The 19,549-nt window shown below is 47.5% G+C and overlaps 1 protein-coding gene across 4 annotated transcripts in view; it reads right to left on the bottom strand.

Annotated features, from left to right (window-relative positions):
* Positions 1-19,549, bottom strand: part of DYNC2I1 (dynein 2 intermediate chain 1) — a 77,527-nt gene that overhangs the window by 42,148 nt on the left and 15,830 nt on the right. For 3 of the 4 annotated variants that reach the window (XM_054726154.1, XM_054726156.1, XM_054726157.1), the window contains exons 5-9: positions 9,534-9,842; positions 8,565-8,620; positions 7,292-7,346; positions 4,878-4,943; positions 3,275-3,343 (exon numbers count right to left, since the gene is read on the bottom strand). In XM_054726154.1, the coding sequence (XP_054582129.1) occupies positions 3,275-3,343; positions 4,878-4,943; positions 7,292-7,346; positions 8,565-8,620; positions 9,534-9,842 (555 nt within the window). The remainder of the gene's footprint in view (positions 1-3,274; positions 3,344-4,877; positions 4,944-7,291; positions 7,347-8,564; positions 8,621-9,533; positions 9,843-19,549) is intronic. The other variant, XM_054726155.1, reaches the window with a different exon arrangement.

Here is a 19,549-nt window from a genome sequence, read left to right as displayed (position 1 = left end):
GGGTCGAGGTGCGACCTCCACACTAGACCCAGCAAAGGGCCAGAGGGCAGAAGCAGCACTGCTGCCCAAGAATCCGCTCCCTCCTCTAACAGCAGCAGAGACGCACTGTGGCCTCCTGGCTACAATTTCTTGTGACCACAAGCAACAGGGGGCAGTGCTGTGGGCCAGCAAACCCAGCAACCCCCACCCCCCACACCCCCACCACCACAGTGGTGGTGCCCCAAGACCTAGCGAGAGCACCCCCACCCTGGCCACCAGGTGCTATATGCACAGGTGAGAGAAACCACAGCCTGCACTACAGCGCCACCTGCTGGAGAACAGAAGAGCGTCCTCTCGGCACCAGCGTGCTCACTGTCAGGCTCAAACCTACCTGAACAAGAAAAGAACTTCGACTTCAACTGCCAAGGAACAACTCATCGAGCACCATGAGCAGACAAGGTAACATGGTCACAGAAAGATCATGACAATTCCAGAACCCAAGTCAGAGCCACGGAATGCCGGATTCAGATGACAGAGAATTCAAGATCACGGTCATGAAGAAACTCAATGAGATACAAGAAAACCTCAGAAAGGAAGTTCAATAAGCTCAGGAATAAAAATTAATGAGCAAAAGGAATACTTTACCAAAAAGACCAAAACTACAAAAAGCACCAAACCAATTCTGGATCTGAAGAACTCAATAAATGGGATAAAGAATGCATTAGAGAGACTGGAAATAGAGCAGAACATAGGGAAAGGAGAATTTGTGAGCTCCAAGACAGAAACCTAGAAAAGATTCAGGTGGGAGAAGAGAGAGAACTAGGAGCGAGAAAAATAAAGAAACAATACAAGCACTCTCTGACCCCATTACAGGGCAGCACAAGGATGATGAGCTCCCCAGGAGGACTTCTGAAACCCAGGGAAGAAAATGCCATTCCAGTTCGAGAAGCCAACAGAACATATATCTCAATGCAAAAAGACTTCTCCAAAACACTTTGTATTAAAACTGTCAAAAGTTAATGATAAAGAATTCTCAAGGCAGACAGGGAACAAAAAGACAGAGAAAACTCCATTCAATGACCTTCGTCTTTCTCAGTAGAAACCCTGCAGGCTAGAAGAGGGTGAAACTATACACTCAAAATATGGAAAGAGAGAAGCCACCAGCCCAGGAAAAGAAATCCACGAAGTCATCCTTCCGGCTGGTGGGGAAACGAAGGCTTCCCAGACCACCGAGCGCTGAGGGCATTCACCACCTCGGACCACATCACAAGGACGCTTACAGGGGCTCCTCCACCTGAAGCAAAAAGACAGCAGCAGCAACACTGTGAGGGGCCCGCCAGTGTGGCTCAGTGGATGGAGTGTCCGCAGGGGGGATCACGGTTCGATTCCAGTTGAGGGCTCATACCCGGGTTGCGGGCTCGGTCTCCAGTGGGGGGCGTGCAGGAGGTGGCCGATCAGTGATTCTCATTATTGATGTTTCTATCTCTCTCCCTCTCCCTTCCTCTCTGAAATCAATAAAAATATTTTTTTAAACTGTGAGTGGAATGACAGACAGAGCAGGAAACGGCACCTCTACTTCAGAATAGGGCACTAAACAATTATAACAAAGGTAAAGAAAAACAGCAAGACAAGTACCTAGAGCTGCTGCAATTTGTTAAGAACGCACCATAAAACATCAACATAGAAAGGAGGAGGAAAAGGACTGGATTGTGTAAGGGGACGGAGATGCTAAGCAGAAGAAAAAGGACTACATCTCCATCTACAAGATATTTTATACAAACCTCATGGTAACCACAAAACAAAATCCAGAGCTGGGGCCAAAGCATTAAGAAAGAGGAAACGAAGAAAAATATCATAGAAAACCACCTGACTGAAACAGCAGACAGAAAGGAAAGGGAAAGACACGATGGAGACACAGAGCGGCCAGAACGCACACGGGGAAAGGGCTGCAGGAAGTCCTCACGTACCACGCGTCACCCCAAGCATGAGCGGCTGAACTCGTGGATGAAAAAACAAGACCCACCAATACGCTGCCTTGCAGAGACCATCACAGCTGCAGCCGCAAACCGGCTTAAAGCGAGGGAGGTGACCCTCCCAGCAAACAGTGTCCGGAGAAAAGCAGGCCAAGCCACACTCGTATCAGACAAAATGGACTTCAAGACAGAAAAGATAACAAGATAAAAAGACGGACATTTTATACCGATAAAGGGGACAATCCATCAGGAAGACATAACATTTACTAACACATATGCATCAAAGGTACTTTCAAACGATACTTCCAGTAAGGATACTATCCAAATATATAAAGACTCAACAACAACAACAAGTCTGCTTCAACAATGGGCAGAGATCTGAATAGACATTTTTCCAAGAAAAACACACAGATGGCCACAGCCATAAGAAAAGATGCTCAATGTCACTAGTCATCAGAGAAATTCAAATCAAAACCACAAGAAGCCACCTCATCTCTGTCAGAATGGTTCTATCAAAAAGACACAAATAACAGGTGTTGGTGAGGGTGTGGAGAAAGGGAACCCTGGGCACTGATAACAGGAATGCAAATTGGTGCAGCCACTGTGAAAACTGTGTGGAATAGAGAGACCATATGACCCAGCAATCCTACTTTGGTTATTTATTTAAAAATATGAAAACACACTCATAGATATATGCACCCCTAAGTTCGTTGAAGCATTATTCACAACAGCCAGGACATGGAGACCACCTGTCCATCGATGGATGATTCGGGAAAGAAGACATAGTGCATGTACACAATAGAATGCAACTCAAACATAAGCAAAGATGAAATACTGCCATTTGTGACAACATGTGTGGCTCTTGAATGTATCATGCTAAGTGAAATAAGCCAGACAAAATGGACAAAAACCATGTGATTTCAGTCCTATGTGGAATATAAAACAAAAAAGTAACAAACAAACTTAACAAAACAAACTCCCAGGCTTAGACTATGAGGACGTGTGTATTATATATGCTCTACATATACACACACATACACATGTGCATACATGTATACACACCTATATACATGCATATACATATATATGTTTGGATGCAGTGTACTTAACAATGAATTAAATTATAATGTCATTTAATTACATCATATTGGCAAGCATTAGTAGACATATAACAAACTTTTTATAGATAACAGACCTAAATCAAACAGATATGGAATCTTAAGAGTAGTAAAGAGAGAAAAATGCTATAAATTACTATACTTAACACTGATTTTAAGGACAAATTATTTTAAGCCAAGAAAAATTTTAATGTTTATACATACTTCAAAATCATCTTCAAAACTGGCCATGTAGTCAACATTTTCTAAGTCAATGTCTTCCTTTTCAATTTCCTAGAGGTAAAAATCAAACACATAACAAAAAAAATCAATCATAAATTTGAATCTTGCAAATAGGTTGGGAAACCACATGTTGTCTGAGATTTACTTGAAATCGCTAACTTAAAAATGTATTTATAAAACTAACAACCTACCTCAAAATTCTTTAAGAATTTGCTAATTAATTAGTATGACTAAAAAGAGAAAGCAGTTAATAAACATACCCTTTTTGAGAAACTTCTCTAATTCTGATGGCTAAAGAAAAAAAGTTTTATACAAATAAATTCCAAACTTTAGCACTGCCTCTCCCTAGTCTATGTCCTACCCATGAACACATCCCTACGTTTGCAGTCAGGAGTGCGTGTGCGCACGCGCACACAGACACACACACACTCACACACACTCACACACACTCGGCAGCCCGTGTGAACTGCCGCGTGCTCCAGTGACTGAAATACAAAAACGAGGTCTCCGGTGTGGAGCTTACTCGGCACCCCCCCCCCCCTTTCCATCAGGGAAGACAGGCTGTCCTTCAGCACCTGCAACCTGGGGATACAGAGAGGGATCAGCAGGTGGGAGGTGTGCTCAGTCGTGTCCTGGAGCTTGCACAGATCACCGGAAGCCACCTGGTTTGGGTCTTAAGGATGAGCAAGGGCTGCAGGAATACCTCAATACCAGGGGCTGCGGAGTTATCCAGAGCAAATAGTGAAGAGGAAAAACTGCTCACGCAAAGGTCCTCCTGGCACGTGGTCATGTGCAGTCACTACGCTGCAGGCAGAGCACACACTTACTGCACAAGGAAGCAGGATGCGTGCTGCCTGGTCAGACACACCAGCGGAAAAACAAGGCCCAGCCCCGCCCTGCTGACCTGGTGTGAGCTCTCTGTGACCCGCGTGGCCGTCAGTCTGTGCCCAGCAAACACGCAGTGCCCCACCGCGTGCCAGACCCTCTGCCAGAGAGGACAGGTGGCATTGTACTTCTCTGCACAGCTAGAACCAGCTGGGGACAGTGACAAGATGTGCCATCACAGGAGTCTGCCACGTCGGCAGTGTTTCCCGTGTTGTGGAAAGAGCTTCTGTGATCACAGTCCTCGCTGGTAAGAGGGCATGCTGTTGCTGTGGTCTCTGGAGCAGCATCCATTTCCCAAGTGACCTGTGACCTGGAGTCTCGCTCCCTGACATGGCCTGAACCTCATGTTGTGTGATGTCTCTATTCAGTTGCTTCAATTCTCCAAAAACTTTTGAATTTAAATGCAGAGCAAGGATGAGAAGGCTGGCCACTCATGTATCCTGAACCCGTTCCCTGCAAAGCGCTGTGCGAAGCCTCCCCGGGGCCTGCGGAGGGCGGCACCGCACTCAGCAAGCCCCTCTCCCCCTCGACCCTGAGATCAAGCTGCCTGCGACCCGCTGACGGACTCTCAGACAAGTGTGAGCACAAAGGGCATGTTCAGACCTCTCCCCCTCACTCCTTCCCCTAATGAGGTGATGCTGGGGGGGGGGGCGAGCAAACACAAGTGAGGTATGTCTGCCTCACAAGACGCACCCCTTACCGCAGCGGCTTCACATCCTGGCCTCGGAGCCAGCTTCCACACGGCGGGGCCCTCATCGTGGCTGTGCTGGGGGACAGAGCACAGCCAGGTCAGCAGCCAAGGGATGGTCTCCCGGGCACCCACAGGTCCACCTGCTCCCCTCCTCCCTGGAGGGGCTGCCCTCAGGTACTGATGGGGTGACCCTCTGTGCCTTGGTCTCTCCTCTCAGAAGTGAGGGGATGATGGTGCCTACTGCCTAGTGCCAGTGTGAGGGGCGGGCACAGTGAGACTGCCCAGCATGGGAACAGCTGCTGGGGTCACTGGTACGAGGAAGGCAGGACTCCAAGCACCACTGCCCCAAACTACTCAGTGTCCCCAGGAAGGAAAGGGAGAGCTTCCCATGTGCCCAGACTGTAGGCTCTCTGCAGGCACGGGAATTCCCCAGGCCGCCAGGGCAATGCCACAGACGGGTCTCCAATGTCGCTCCTGCATGCTTTAGGCCGCTCCTCCTTAAAGAAGAATGTAAATGTCTCTCTGATCATTTCTTATATTGATTATATGTCGAAAGAATAGTATTTAAGAAACAGTAGATCGCTCTTGCTGGTGTGGCTCAGTGGATAGAGCGTCGGCCTGGGGACTGAAGGGTCCTGGGTTCGATTCCACTCAAGGGCACACGCCCAGGTTGCAGCTTGGTTTCCAGTCGGAGGCGTGCGGGAGGCAGCCAGCCAATGCCTCTCTCTTATCACTGATGTTTCTCTCTCTCTCCCCTACTTCCTCTCTGAAATCAATAAAAATGTATTTTTTTAAAAAAGAAATAATGGATTATATATTATTAAAATTAATTTTGTTTCCTCTTTAAGTTTTTTACTGCGAGTACTAGAAAATTTTAAATTACAAATGTGGCTCACATTATAATCCAGTGACCCACACTAATCTAGAGCTTACCAAACACTTGGGAGACATAAGGAAAACATTAAATCTATATGTTCTCATCCAACAACTCCACTTCAAGAACTTTATCCACAGAGAGTATGGGGGGCTGTGCCATTAGAAATGGAGGGTTTCCACAGACTGGGAGGAACAGCCTGCTGCATGGGGCACAGGAGGGCGGGTGAAACAGAAAAAGGTGCTAAGGTCCCCAAATACACATCAACATGATTGAAAGGGATTTCATGAAAAAGAAGACCCTATGGGAAGAAGTGTGGGTCAGGCTAATTTTTCCTGAGGTGTGGTCATAGCTGGAGAGTGAGTGACCCACCCCCCCCCAAAAGTGAACAAATAAAACGGGCCCACATGCTGCACAAACTAATCCATGTAAAATTGTGTGTTTCTGTGTACATGTATGAAATAACAGAGGCCAAAATCTGCCATATTATCTATAACTAGAGGCCCGGTACACAAAATTCGTGCACGGGCAGGGTCCCTAGGCCTGGCCGGCCATCAGGGCCAATCAGGGCCTTCTGGCTGCCGGCCGGGGCCTCCCTTCCCTGGCTGCCAGCTCCCAGCCGGGGCCTTCCTTTGAGCTGCCGGCCGGGGCCTCCTTCCCGCGCCACCCGCGCCACCACAGGGAACCTGATGGGCCCCGATTATCAGCCAGGCCTAGGGACCCGACCCGTGCATGACTTTCGTGCACCGGGCCTCTAGCGTATAGATAACAAGAAGCCTAGAGAAATGGTTTCCTGGCGTTATAACTGGTGCACCACTGCGGTTACAATAATCGTGATGAAGACTGTTCTGTGTCTACTCTTCTGACGGCACCAACACGGAGGACTGGGAAGGGTGTGGTCTGATTCTCGCAGTGCTGACACCACAGTGACGAGAGAAAGCACTTCACTCCCAGGAGGAGCGGGCCATGAGGTCACCTGACCTGGGCTTCTCTCTGGGAAGACTTTCAACATCAATGCAATTCCTTACTCAGCATAGGTCTGCTCAGACTTTCTATTTCTTCTTGAGGCAGTTTCAATAACTTACACCTTCCAGGAATGTGTCCCCTTCACCTGGCTGTTGGGGTTAGACTGGAAGGCTGTCACTGCATCCACTAGTGAGAGTGGGTGCTGCAGTCTCAGTGACACAGAATTTTCTATTTCTCCCTGTAAGTCTGCCACTTCTTCTTCCTGTATCTTTGTTGGGTGTGTGTTCACAGGTAATTGCTAACCTCCCTGCTGAGCTAATTATTTTATCCTTATGAGACGTCCCTCCGCCTCCTGACACTCTGTGTCCCGTCCCTCCTGTGGCACCAGCTCTGACAGCCACTTCAGCTCTGACAGCTGCTGCTTGATGGCTTCTTGTCCATCTCTTTGCTTCCGATCTCTTTCAGGCTTTTAACCTGGCGTGTTTCTTAGGTGCCCCCAGGAGCCACCACTCCAGTGACCCATCAGGCAAACCAAGTGCCTGGCGAGCCTTCCTGCACAGGAAGGTCAGCGTGGCCATCTTACCTTCCTTCTCGAGTCTTTCTCTTTCCCACTGCTCCTCACTACATCCTCTGCATGCCTAGAAAGAAAATATGATCAAAGCCAAAATTAATTTTTTAAAAATAGATCATTTTAGATGTCAGCAAAGGCTCTCCTCAGTATTTGACAAGATGAAGTACTGCTGTAAATGGCGAGTTTCCAAAGTGTGCTTTATCAGAACTGTGGACACTAAAGTGTGCCTAGCACTTCTGCCATTTCAGCAGTAATCCAACACACAAAGCATCTTCCGTGGAGAGAAGAAACTGGGTTTTCACAAACTTGTGTATGAATCTACATCCTTATATGAGTTCTAGAAAATTCCTATAATTTTATTAGTCAATCCCAAATGTTATTTTATGCTTAATATAATATTTGGATCTCCAAAAGAAAGATTTACCTTACAATGTTCTATTTGTTAATCATATACTATATAATAGTTGGGACCTAAAATTAAGGCTTTCAAATGTTCAAATTAATTCTCAATTTTCGGAACTTACATTCACCCCAGTTCACTGTAGCATGTGGTCGAGGAGGCCCACAGCTGAGCACAGCTTGCCTGTGCGTTCCAGCAGACTGGCAGCACAAAGGCCAGGAATTTGCACCCCTGGGTTAAGTGCTAACTTTGCTCAAACTTATAAGAATTGGGGCAAGGCACTTAGCCTGCCTTTTCCTAATCTGTGAAAAAGAATTGCCAAATATGGCTGCCATAAAGAACAAACTAAAATCTACAGCTTCTATACAAAATGAGGTTATTCATACACTCTAATCTTTAGTCTTCACAAAGCCACTCACAATGGGTATCATTTTTGTGAAGAAAAGGCTCTGGAGGGCCCCGACAGCCCAGAGAGAGGCAGACAGGCCGCTCGTGCCGCCTGGTGCCCACGCCCTTGCTCTAAGTCCCGCGGCCTCACGGCAGCCGCAGACCTGGGGCTGGGACGGTGGGCCTGTCCCGTGGCATCAGATGTGGATCAAGAGCCCTCCCGCTGGGCGGCCCCCATGGAGGGGCCATCTTCCAAATGAGCTACTCCCCAAAGTGAGTTCTGATTTTCTAATTTTGATGAGCAAAGACAAAAAGGCAGAATAAGATCAACAACTTGTAGCAAGTTTCCAGTTCCCTAGTGTGCTTCGGACACGATTTGGAGGGTTGAGTGAGTAAAGTATATCTATCACTTATTGTCATTTCTGGCTATAATTAGGCTCAATAAGAAAAATTCAGCATTCTACGTGTCACGCATAATAGAGGACACGCATTCCTTACGGGCCGCCAGTCCCATCTCTCTTTGAACTGCCACCCTGGTTTCTGTGTTCAACATTCTGTAAAAGAAAAAAATTCCATAACCATTAATTAGTAAATCAAAAGGAATTAACTGTAACTAATAAACTCTGCAAAACAAGCATGGACTCAAAATTTAACAGCAGCAGCTATGCCATATGTATTTTTAGTCAGGTAATTATGTAAGCAGGATGAACAAAAGTAGATATATTAAAAGGTGACTGATTATGCAGTAGCTCAGTAAGAGAAAGTTATACTTATCAATCTCATATTCTTTTTAGAAAAGTAGGACTAGTTCCTTACACTGTTTAAAATTAAACTTTCAAACATATGGAATGTGACTATTTCACAGATCTATGCACCTGTAGAAAGAAGATTTTAATAATCTTCTCTTACATTAATAAATGGTTTAAAATAAAACGCATTAGATTGTAGGAATGGCCACGGACAGGCAGGCTGACAGGGCCCTGGCCGATGTTGTTCAGCAGCTAAGAGTGCTGCCCATGGACCAAAGGGTCAGTCTCTGGCTGGATTCCTGGTCAAGGGAATGGATCTGATTGCAGGTTCGATCCCTGGGCCCAGGGAGGCAACCAATCAACATGTCTCTCTCGCATCGATGTTTCTCTTCTCCCTCTCCTCCTCCCCCTGTCCCTTGCATGCCTTCTACTAATCAATGGAAAAAATATCCTCAGGTGAGGATTAAATAAATAAATAAATAAATAACATATCAGCTTCCTCTGTTAAATTTCAAAATTTTATGGCAGATTTCTGAATATGTGTCAAAAAAGCTTCCTATCTCCTAGGTCAGGAATCTCTGTGTACTGACCACGGAACACAGACATGAACCATGTCTCACACGGCGATGACTCAGCACAGTCCCGCCCGGCTACAGGCAGCCGTGCTCCTGCTACAGGGCGCCAGGGTGGCCGGGGCAAGCCGCACCAGGACACGCACCTTGAGCTCCCTTCTCCTATGCTCCTCTTTCGATGGCCTCTCTTTTCTGTCCGTGCTGCCGCGGTGCCTCTCGTCATCCAAGGGAAAGCCTTCCTTATGTCCTTTCTCTTTGTGTCTTCTTTCCCCTTCATTTTTGGAGAGCGAGTTGCTTTTTTCTTTGGAGTACTTCTCTCTCTTTTCCCTGGTGCTGCTTTTCTCAGGATGCCTCTTTCCTCGATCAGCCTCTTTGTGCCTCCTGTGTCTTCTTTCACCCTCCTCTTTATAAAGCCAGTAATTAAGGGGGTTGTCCTTGCTGTCACCGTACTGCAACTATAAAAGGACACGGGGAAAGGTGCGTGAGCACAGGAGATGCACACGCTTTCATGCATGTTCCGACAAAGGCGAGGAAGGCCAAACCACCACTTCCCTGCAGTCCTCTACCTGCTGCAGGGACCTTCCACACTCCCTGAGGACACGCTCCACAAAGAAAGACCCGCTGCTTCACTGGCCTCCCACCTGCGGGGCGGCACAACCCTGTAGCCCACCGCCCTCCTCCTGATGTGGGAACAAGGCTCAAATCCCTGTCCAGTCCGGACTTCTCTATGGCCCCCTCGTCACATCTGTCATCCTCCACAACTCCAGCACATCCCGGGCTGCACCAAGAGCAGGCTCTCCTGTGACAATCTCTCCATAGGCTGCCCCACAGGCTGTCTCTGAGGCTGTGCACACCCCTGCACCCCACACACAGGGACATTTAAGACCAGGAGCCATGGTTTTGCCATCACTGTACCCCAGACCACATGGATGCTCAGTGGTAACATGATGCCCATCTCAGGCTGCTAGTATGCAGGACATGTTGTCAGTGTGTAGTTATATGAGAATTTAATATGTTTATAAGCAATTGTCTTTAACAAAGGCCAAGGTAAAAATTTGCATACCGCCAGTCCTCTGAAATAGTTCCTAAGACTTCCTATAACCCCTCTGTGTATGCAAATGAGCACTAGCCAAAAAAAAAATTAAAATGCTGTTTAAAAGTAAATTTTAAGCTTAATAAAAAGGAGAAATTTTAAAATCTCTTCTGCTACTATTTACAGGATAAACTGAAGGTTATTATTCAAGCATTAAATCTGATCATTAATAAAGTCACCATAAATAAAAAGAGAGTTACTTAAAATATAGGCATAGCAGCATTAGCCAGCATCTGAACAGCAACCAAGCTCTAGCCAGTTTGGCTTGGTGGATGGAGCCTTGGCCTGTGGACTGAAGGGTCCCAGGTTCAATTCTGGTCAAGGGTACATGCCTGAGTTTTGGGCTTGATCCCCAGTGTGTGTGTGTGTATAGGAGGCAGTCTTTCAATGATTCTTTCTCATCACTGATGTTTCTGTCTTTCTCTCCCTCTTCCTTCCTCTCTGAAATCAATAAAAATATATTTTTTTTAAAAAAGAAAGAAAAGCAACCAAGTGTGTTGCTTGGTTTAAAAGAAAGAAAAGTGATTTTTAAAAGAAGCTTCCTAAATGTGACCTGGAAATTACTCTGGGAGGAAATAAAGGGAGGTTTCCTTCAAATGTCTGAAAAACTGAAATTAAAAGTCAATGTATTCGGCCTCAAAAAGAAAAGTAAATAATTTGCATTTAATCCTCCTTAAACAAAGTTTATGTAAATATACTCAAAAACTGATAGCAAAAATTCAATTAGTGTCATTTACTGTCCACACCCAAGGACAAATGAAGTCAGAAAATAAGCCTTATTTCAGACTGATTTAAATTGGCAGATGGAAATAAGTGAATATTCAGGGGAACTTAGTTGTACTAGGCAGGAACCTATTCCTGGAGCATTAACTATTTTACTGATGGTTCATCTCATAGTAAAAACTGCTTATCATGCAATGAATCCAGAGCAGTCATATTTCTGTGCAAAGAATTGAATTAAAAGCTATCAAGGCTGCATTACAGGATTTCCAAAAGCCTTTTGATATTATTTAAAACAAAAAAAGGGGGGGGGGTAGTGAAGTAATCTCCTGTAAGTAAACTACATCAAGCCTTAATTACTTTAAATTTTTCACTTTGAATTTTTTTCACTTGTAATGCTGATAGCAAGACACACATGGTGTCAGAATAAGCCAAAGGAAAATGGTTTGGCAAAATAAAAAGATCCCAAGTCTAGTTAATAAAAAGGATCCCTTTATTAACCTTTGATCAAGGATATGCTTATATATTTCCAGAAAACTACTCCAAGCCTGTGTGGATTCCTGCAACAATGGATCCAAGAGGGGAACTGACCAGACTACTCCAGCCATAGACAGCAGTAGCCCCAAGCAACACACTGACAAGACAGAGGAAAAACAGTCCCGAGATGGGGGATAGTGAAGATGCCTTGTCATGCTGGCAGTGATTAGCTGTGCATCAGCGCAGGTTGCCCAGGACCAAGCCAAAGAAGGTCAGACCTGCATTGCCATTGCTCACCGTTTGTCCACCATCCAGAACTAGAGTATCATTGCTGTCATGTCACAGGGGACAGTGACTGAGAAAGGAACTCATAGAAAACTGTTGGACAGTGATTGGGAAGGGGACTCAAAGAACTGTTGGCCCAGAAAGGAGCTTACTGCAGACTGATTCCTTTGATGCCTGGAAGCAATTTAAAAGGACATGAAAGAACTCAATCCTTTCCATTGAATTTAAAAATCTTAAAAGGACTCAAGCTCTGCAAATGGCATACATTCTTGTTAAATTTATTAAATCAAAAAGGGGTATGCTGGAGGGTAAGAACAGTAGTTAGCATAATAAATGCGAGAAGTTCATCAGAAGGCTGATGGACATCTTCAGCAGGGCTGAAAATCTGCATATTATTACCTGCTGCTGAACAACTGTAGGCATTTCCCCTAACCTGATAATCTTTTCCTATTTACCAAACTTTACTTTTGATATGCCTGTTTGCATTCCTAAAGGGCCAATGTGTTTTCCAGAAAATAAAAAGCCGTGGGTCCGGAGATTCAGGGAGCCCACTTCACTAGAGAGTGGAGCCTCCATCTGGCTCCCCCAATGCCTTCTAAATTTATATTTCTTGTCTAGTTTCTATTCATTTATGCATAGCCCTTCTCCAGATTCCTGAACCCTACCTGCGGAAAGACTGTGGCAAAAAGAGAAAGAGATATAGAACATGTTTGAAGAAATAATGGGAGAAAACATCCCTAACCTGGCAAAGGAAAAAGTCACACAAGGTCGGGAGGCATATAGAACCCCAAGCAAGAACAACCCAAACAAGCCTATGCCCAAACATATCATAATTAAAATGTCAAAAATTAAAGACAAAGAGAGAATCTTAAAGGCAGCAAGAGAAAAGAAAACTGTTACCTACAAAGGAGCTCCCATAAGGCTGACATCTTATTTCTCATCAAAACTCTACAGGCCAGAAGGGAATGGCATGAAGTACTCAAGGTAATGGAAAGCAAGGATCTGAGACCAAGATTACTATATCCAGCAAGGCCATCATTCCAAATAAATGGTCAAATAAAGAGCTTCCCAGACAAAATTAAAAAAGGCTAAAGGAGTTCTTCACCACCAAGCCAACATTATAAGAAATGCCAAAGGGATTGCTGTAATGAGAAGAAGAAACAAAGAGAGAAACCTAGCCATACAGAATTAAAATGGCTATAAATAGGTAACTCTCAATAATAACCCTAAATGTAAATGGATTAAATGCTCCAATCAAAAGGTCTAGGGTAGATGAATGGACACAAAAACATGACTCAACTATATACTGTCTACAAGAGACCCACCTCAAAACAAAAGACACACAGAGATGAGAGTGAGGGCTGGAAAAAAGTTTTCCAGGCGCATGGAAAAGAAAAAAAAGCTGAAGTAGCAAGAGTCATATCCAACAAAAAAGACTTTAAAATGAGACATCACAAGAGACAACAAAGGGATTGATCCAACAAGAGAATATAACCCTGGTAAACATATATGCACCCAATATAGGACCACCTAAATATAAAAAAAAAAACTTCTAGAAGACTTTAAGGGAAAGATCAACAACAATACAGTCATAGTAGGGGACTTTAACATCCCACTGACTTCACTGGATAGATCTTCCAGACAAAAAAAAATATCAATGAAAGAGTGACTCTAAAGGACATACTGGGTTAGATGTATTTAAATGACATTTATAGAACATTTCACCCCAAAGCTGCAGGATATACATTCTTCTCAAGTACACATGGATCATTAACAAAGATAGACCACATGTTAGGATACAAAACAAGTCTCTACAAGTTTAAGAAGATTGAAATCATATCAAGCATCTTCTCAGATCACAGTAGAATGAAATTAGAAATCAACTACAGTAAAAATACCCAAACACATGGAGGCTAAATAGCATGTTATCCTACCTAATAAAATAGTAATATGCAAATTGACCGCACCTTCGCTACGCCCAAGCCATGCCCACCAGCCAAAGCCACACCCACCAGCCAATCAGGGCGAGTATGCAAATTACCCAACAAAGATGGCGGCTAATTTGCATACGCTGAGAGAGGGAGGAGTGAAGACTGAAGACAACTTAGAAGGAAGAGGGAGGAAAAGCGGAAAGCAAGGTGGCTGCCAGAGGGAAAGCCTGGGCAGGGCGGAGCAGGGTGGAACGGGGTGGGGCGGGGCGGGGCCGGGCGGAGCGGGGCAGGCGGCAGTGGCGAGCAGATGCAGTCTCGGTGGCTGCAAAGGCGGCGGCAGCGGCAGCGCACACGGCCGCAACAGCCGCTTGCAGGATTTTCCTGCAAATGGGCTACTAGTTAAACAATAAATGAGTTACCAACAAGATCAAGAAAGAAATAAAAAAATTCCTAGAAACCAATGAAAATGAGCACACAACAACCCAAAATCTCTAGGACACAGTGAAAGCAGTCCTGAGAGGGAAGTTCATAGCACTACAGGCCTACCTCAAAAAACATGAAAAATCAACAATGAACTATTTAACCCTACATCTTAAAGAACTAGAAAGAGAAAAATAAGAAAAGCCCAGAGTAAGTAGAAGGAAGGAAATAATAAAGATTAGAGTAGAAATAAATGATATGCAGACTAAAAAAAAAAATACAATATAAAAAAAATCAATGAAACCAAGAACTGGTTCTTTTAAAAGATAAACAAAATTGATGAGCTGTTAGCCAAACTCATCAAGAAACAAAGAGAGAGGACCCAAATAAATAAAATCAGAAACGAAAGTGGAGAAGTAACCACTGACACCACAGAAATACAAAGGATTGTAAGAAAATACTTTGAACAACTATACTAGTATGCCAACAAGCTGGACAATGTAGATAAAGTGGACAAATTCTTAGAAAAATACAATCTTCCAAAACTGAAACAGGAAGAATCAGAAAACCTGATTAGGCTAATAACAACTGATGAAATATAAGCAGTAATCAAAAAACTCCAAGCAGGGAGAGGAGCCAAGATGGCGGCGGAGTTGAACAGCTGATCTGTTGCCTTGCATGGCAGTTTCGGAAATACAACTAAAAGATGGACTGGTGAGTGCGGCGACTCCTGCTTGCATCTCCCCAGGCCTGGCGGCTGCTACTCTCAGTCAGCACCTCAGCCGGGACCATGGGCTCGTGGGCGGCCGCGGCAGCTGCTGTGGCGGTGGCCGAGGACTCGGCGCAGTGGCTCTCGGTGAAGGAAGAGACCATCTTTCTGCAGGACGGGCCCATCCGCGTCACCGACCTGGCCGAGCTGCCCAGTGAGATCCTTGGGGCCCCGGTGGCCGCCGACACTGACTTGGAGGATTTTTATGATTTCCCGTCTTACATTCAAGTCCTTTAACCATTTTGAGAGAGGAGAACCAAGAAGGCGGCAAAGTTAAACAAATGAACTGTGCCGCGCACAGCAATTTCAAAAATACAACTGGAGGATAGAGCGTCTGCCACCCAGAACCACAGGAGAGCTGGCTGAATGGTGGATTTACAGCTAAGAGGGAAGTGGAAAGAGCGAACTTGGAGAGGATAAGGTGCGGAAGCACGTGGGTCGGGCTGGTGGCGGGGGAAGGGTCGTGCGGCTTTTTTTCCAACCCGAGGGGAGATTAGCTCCCCATCACCCTGAAATCCAGCTTCTGGGGACACGCGGGAGACCCAGATGCCTGCGGGGAGAGGCGGGACTCTCGGCCTTCATGTCGGAGAGTGGGAGTAACTTCCTTGCGGAGGTGCGCCCAGCAATCAGTGTTTGCTGCGCTGGAGTGCGGAACGAGGGGGCTTAGAAACGTGGAAAGCAGAAAAAGCAGACTTGCAGCCATTGCGGTTCGCCACGCCATGACCTGGTGGCGCCCTGAGACCCCGCCCCGCCCTGGGACCCGCCCCGCCCTGGGACCTGCCCCGCACGTTTGGCAGGCCCACCTGGGCTCCAAGCAGCGGCTTGTGCATGTGGGTGGCCTGCCCTGTGGCAGCTTGACCAGATGAACTGCGGTTCTAGTCAGACTGCTCCAAGGCCGCTCAGACAGGAGGAGGAAACTGCAGTTTTTGCTGTAATTCCTGCTGAGTGGCCTCAGGCAGTAGCTGACCTACACTCCATTGGAGACCCAGAAACGAGGGCATCTAGTGGTCTGTGTGAGATGACACCAGATTTCAACCACGCGCATAAGGGACACATTCAAGAGGCAGACTCAGTGAGCGCCAAAGCCTTGCTGCAACAAGACCCGGCCCATAAACGTGTCTCCTGCACAGCAACTCTTCCTTTATAGACACAGCGGGTCCTCACAGCCAATTGGCCTGGAGGACAATTCCTCCCAGTGACACCAACAACAATCAAGACTTAACTACACAAAGGAGGACCAAGATGGAAGCATAGGGCAGAAGCCTGATTGTTGCCTACCACAACAATTCTGAGACTACGACGGGAGAGCAGAGCAGACACCATCCAGAACCACCGGAGGGCTGGCTGAGCAGATGCTCTACAACCAGAATAAAAGAGAGGGGTACGCGGGATGATGCTGATGCCGGTGACCCAAAGACCACACTTTAAGATCTACGGCTCAGGCGACACAATGGCGGCCTGGAACGTGCTTGGCGCAGTTCCCCCGGCGGTCTCTGGCTGAGGGGACGGCTCCACTCGCTGCCGAGCACGGACAGACGAGCCCCTGGGAGACATGGGGTGGGAGACTCCGCGCTTGCTGACCTCCGAGTCCTTCAAGAATCTCAACGCCCCGGAAGCGGCCAGGTGCGCATGCTCGGCGACCGGCCACCGCTGCAGACCCAAGGGCCGACGCAGCGCACCGGACCGGCCCGCCACCGCGCACCAGGCACACCGGAGCTTCGCCAAGCCCGCCACCCAACGAGTTCTGCAGCAGCCGCCCTAGAGCTCTGAGAAAATGACCGAAGGAATTGCTGAGAGGGAATTGACCAACAGGAATTGGGATCAAGAAGACGAAACCCCACTGGGTCCCGGGTCCGGGTGAGGCCGCGCGCCCCTGGGTCCAGGTGAGGCTGGGAACTGGGTCAGGGTGAGGCTGGGTCCCGGGTCCGGGCGAGGCCACATGCCCCTGGATCCGGGTAAGGCCGCACGCCCCTGGGTCCGGGTGAGGCTGGGTCCCGGGTCTGGGTGGGGCCGCCCCCCTGGGTCCGGGTGAGGCTGGATCCTGGGTCCGGGTGGGGCCGTGCACCCCTGGACCCGGGTGAGGCCACGTGACCCTGGGTCTGGGAGAGGCCACGCGCCCCTGGGTCCGGATGAAGCTGGATCCCGGGTCCGGGTGAGGCTGTGTGCCCCTGGATCCGGGAGAGGCTGGGTCCCGGGTCTGGGTGAGGTCTCGCGCACCTGGGTCCGGATGAGGCCACATGCCCCTGGGTCTGGGAGAGGCCACGCCCCCTGGGTCCGGGTGAGGCCACACGCCCCTGGGTCCGGGTGAAGCTGGATCCCGGGTCTGGGTGAGGCCATACGTCCCTCGGTCCGGGAGAGGCTGGGTCCCGGGTCCGGGCGAGGCTGCGCGCCCCTGGGCTCGGGTGTGGTCACACGCCCATGGGTCTAGGTGAGGCCTCACGCCTCTGGGTCTGGGTAAGGCTGTGTCCCGGGTCCGAGTGAGGCCGCGCCCCTGGGTCCGGGTGAGGCCACGCGCCCCTGGGTCCAGGTGAGGCTACGCGCCCCTGGGTCCGGGTAAGGCCACGCGCCCCCTGGGTCCGGGTGAGGCCACGTGCCCCCGAGTCCGGGTGAAGCCGTGCCCCTGGGTCCGGCCGATACCAAACCAGAGGGAGTCGGACCTGCATTACCACCATTTGTCCACCATCCAGAGCTGAGGGGTCAGTGCTGACATGTACACATAAGGAACTGGTGGACATTGATATTGGGTCTCAAAAGAACTGTTGATCCAGAAAGAAACTCACTAAAGACTGATTCATTTGCCGGTCAGCATAACTATTATTGCTCGTCTCACATTCAGTTCTCATAAGTATATCTCTAGTGACACAAGATCTCGTTCATCTAGGGGAAATGATGAACAACATAGACTGATGAACAAGAACAGAACCAGAAACAAGGAGGCATCGATCGGACTATCGGGCCTCAGAGGGAGGATAGGGGAGGGTGGGGGGAGGGGGGAAAGATCAACCAAAGGACTTGTGTGCATGCATATGAGCCTAACCAATGGTTAAGTTCAACAGGGGGTTGGGGCATAACTATTCCAAAAAATCTCAGAAGAAGGAACACTTTCAAACTCTTTTTATGATTCCAGCATTACCCTAATTCCAAAATCAGATAAAGATACTACAAAGAAAGAGAATTACAGGCCAATATCCTTGATGAACATAGATGATAAAATCATCAACAAAATATTAGCAAATTGGATCCAGCCATACATTAAAAAGACCATGACCAAGTGGGATTTAATCCAGGGATGCAAGGCTGGTACAACAATTACAAATCAATAAACGGGACACCTCTCATAAACAAATTGAAAGGCAAAAATCACATGATCACATCGATAGATGCAGAAAAAGCATTCGACAAAATGCAACATCCATTTTTGATAAAAACTCTCAGCAAAGTGGGAAGAAAGGGAGCATATCTCAACATGATAAAGGCCATAGATGACAAACCTACAGCCAACATCATACTCAATGGGAAAAAACTAACAGCATTTCCCCTAAGAACAGGAACAAGACAGGGATGTCCATGGTCACCACTCTTACTCAACACTAGAGGCCCGGTGCATGAAAATCCATGCATTGGAGGGGGGGGTCCCTCAGCCCGGCCTGCCCCCTCTCACAGTCCGGGAGCCCTCAGGGGCAGGAGGTGACCCGGAAATCAGGGGAAGGCAATGCCCCCATCACACCTCTGCTGCTGCCACGGTCGGCAGCACAAGCCTCGTCCAGCCCTGGTTACCTGAGCCTCGGGCAGACCTAGGCAGCTGGGCAGCCGTCATCCGAGGCTTACCTGTGCCTCGGGCCGGTCCTGGGGGGTTGCGGGGATGAGGGCGGGTCCGACCGAACCATGCGCCTGCCATGCCCCTGCTGGGCTGAAAGGACTGTGGGACTCTGGCAGGACTGAGGGGACTGGGCACCGCCATCTTTGTGACGGCATGATGGTCAATTTGAATATTCCCTCTTTATTAGATAGGAGGATAGTACTGGAAGTCCTAGCTACAGTGATCATATAAGAAGAAATAAAAGGCATCCAAATGAGAAGGAGAATGTGAAACTGTCATTATTCACAGATGACATGATATTATACATAGAAAACCTAAAGACTCCACCAAAAAACTACTAGATTTAATGAATGAATTTGGCAATGTAGCAGGATACAAAATCAACACCCAAAAATTGATGGCATTTTTATACACCAACTAGAGACCCAGTGCACGAAATTCGTGCATGGGTAGGGTTCTTAGGCCTGGCTGAAGATCAGGGCCTATTGGGGCTTTCTGGCTGCTGGCCGGGGCCTTCCTTCATTCCACACCACCCCTCAGGGTCAGCATACATCATAGCGAGCGATCGAACTCCCGGTCTCCCAGTCAAACTCCTGAGGGGACACTTTGCATATTAGCCTTTTATAGATAAAAGATATGAATTCTCA

Source organism: Eptesicus fuscus, chromosome 14, assembly GCF_027574615.1.
Source record: "Eptesicus fuscus isolate TK198812 chromosome 14, DD_ASM_mEF_20220401, whole genome shotgun sequence".
In the NCBI taxonomy this organism is placed as follows: domain Eukaryota; kingdom Metazoa; phylum Chordata; class Mammalia; order Chiroptera; family Vespertilionidae; genus Eptesicus; species Eptesicus fuscus.
Note: the sequence above shows the minus strand (reverse complement) of the source record. Positions and strands in the feature narration are given on the sequence as shown.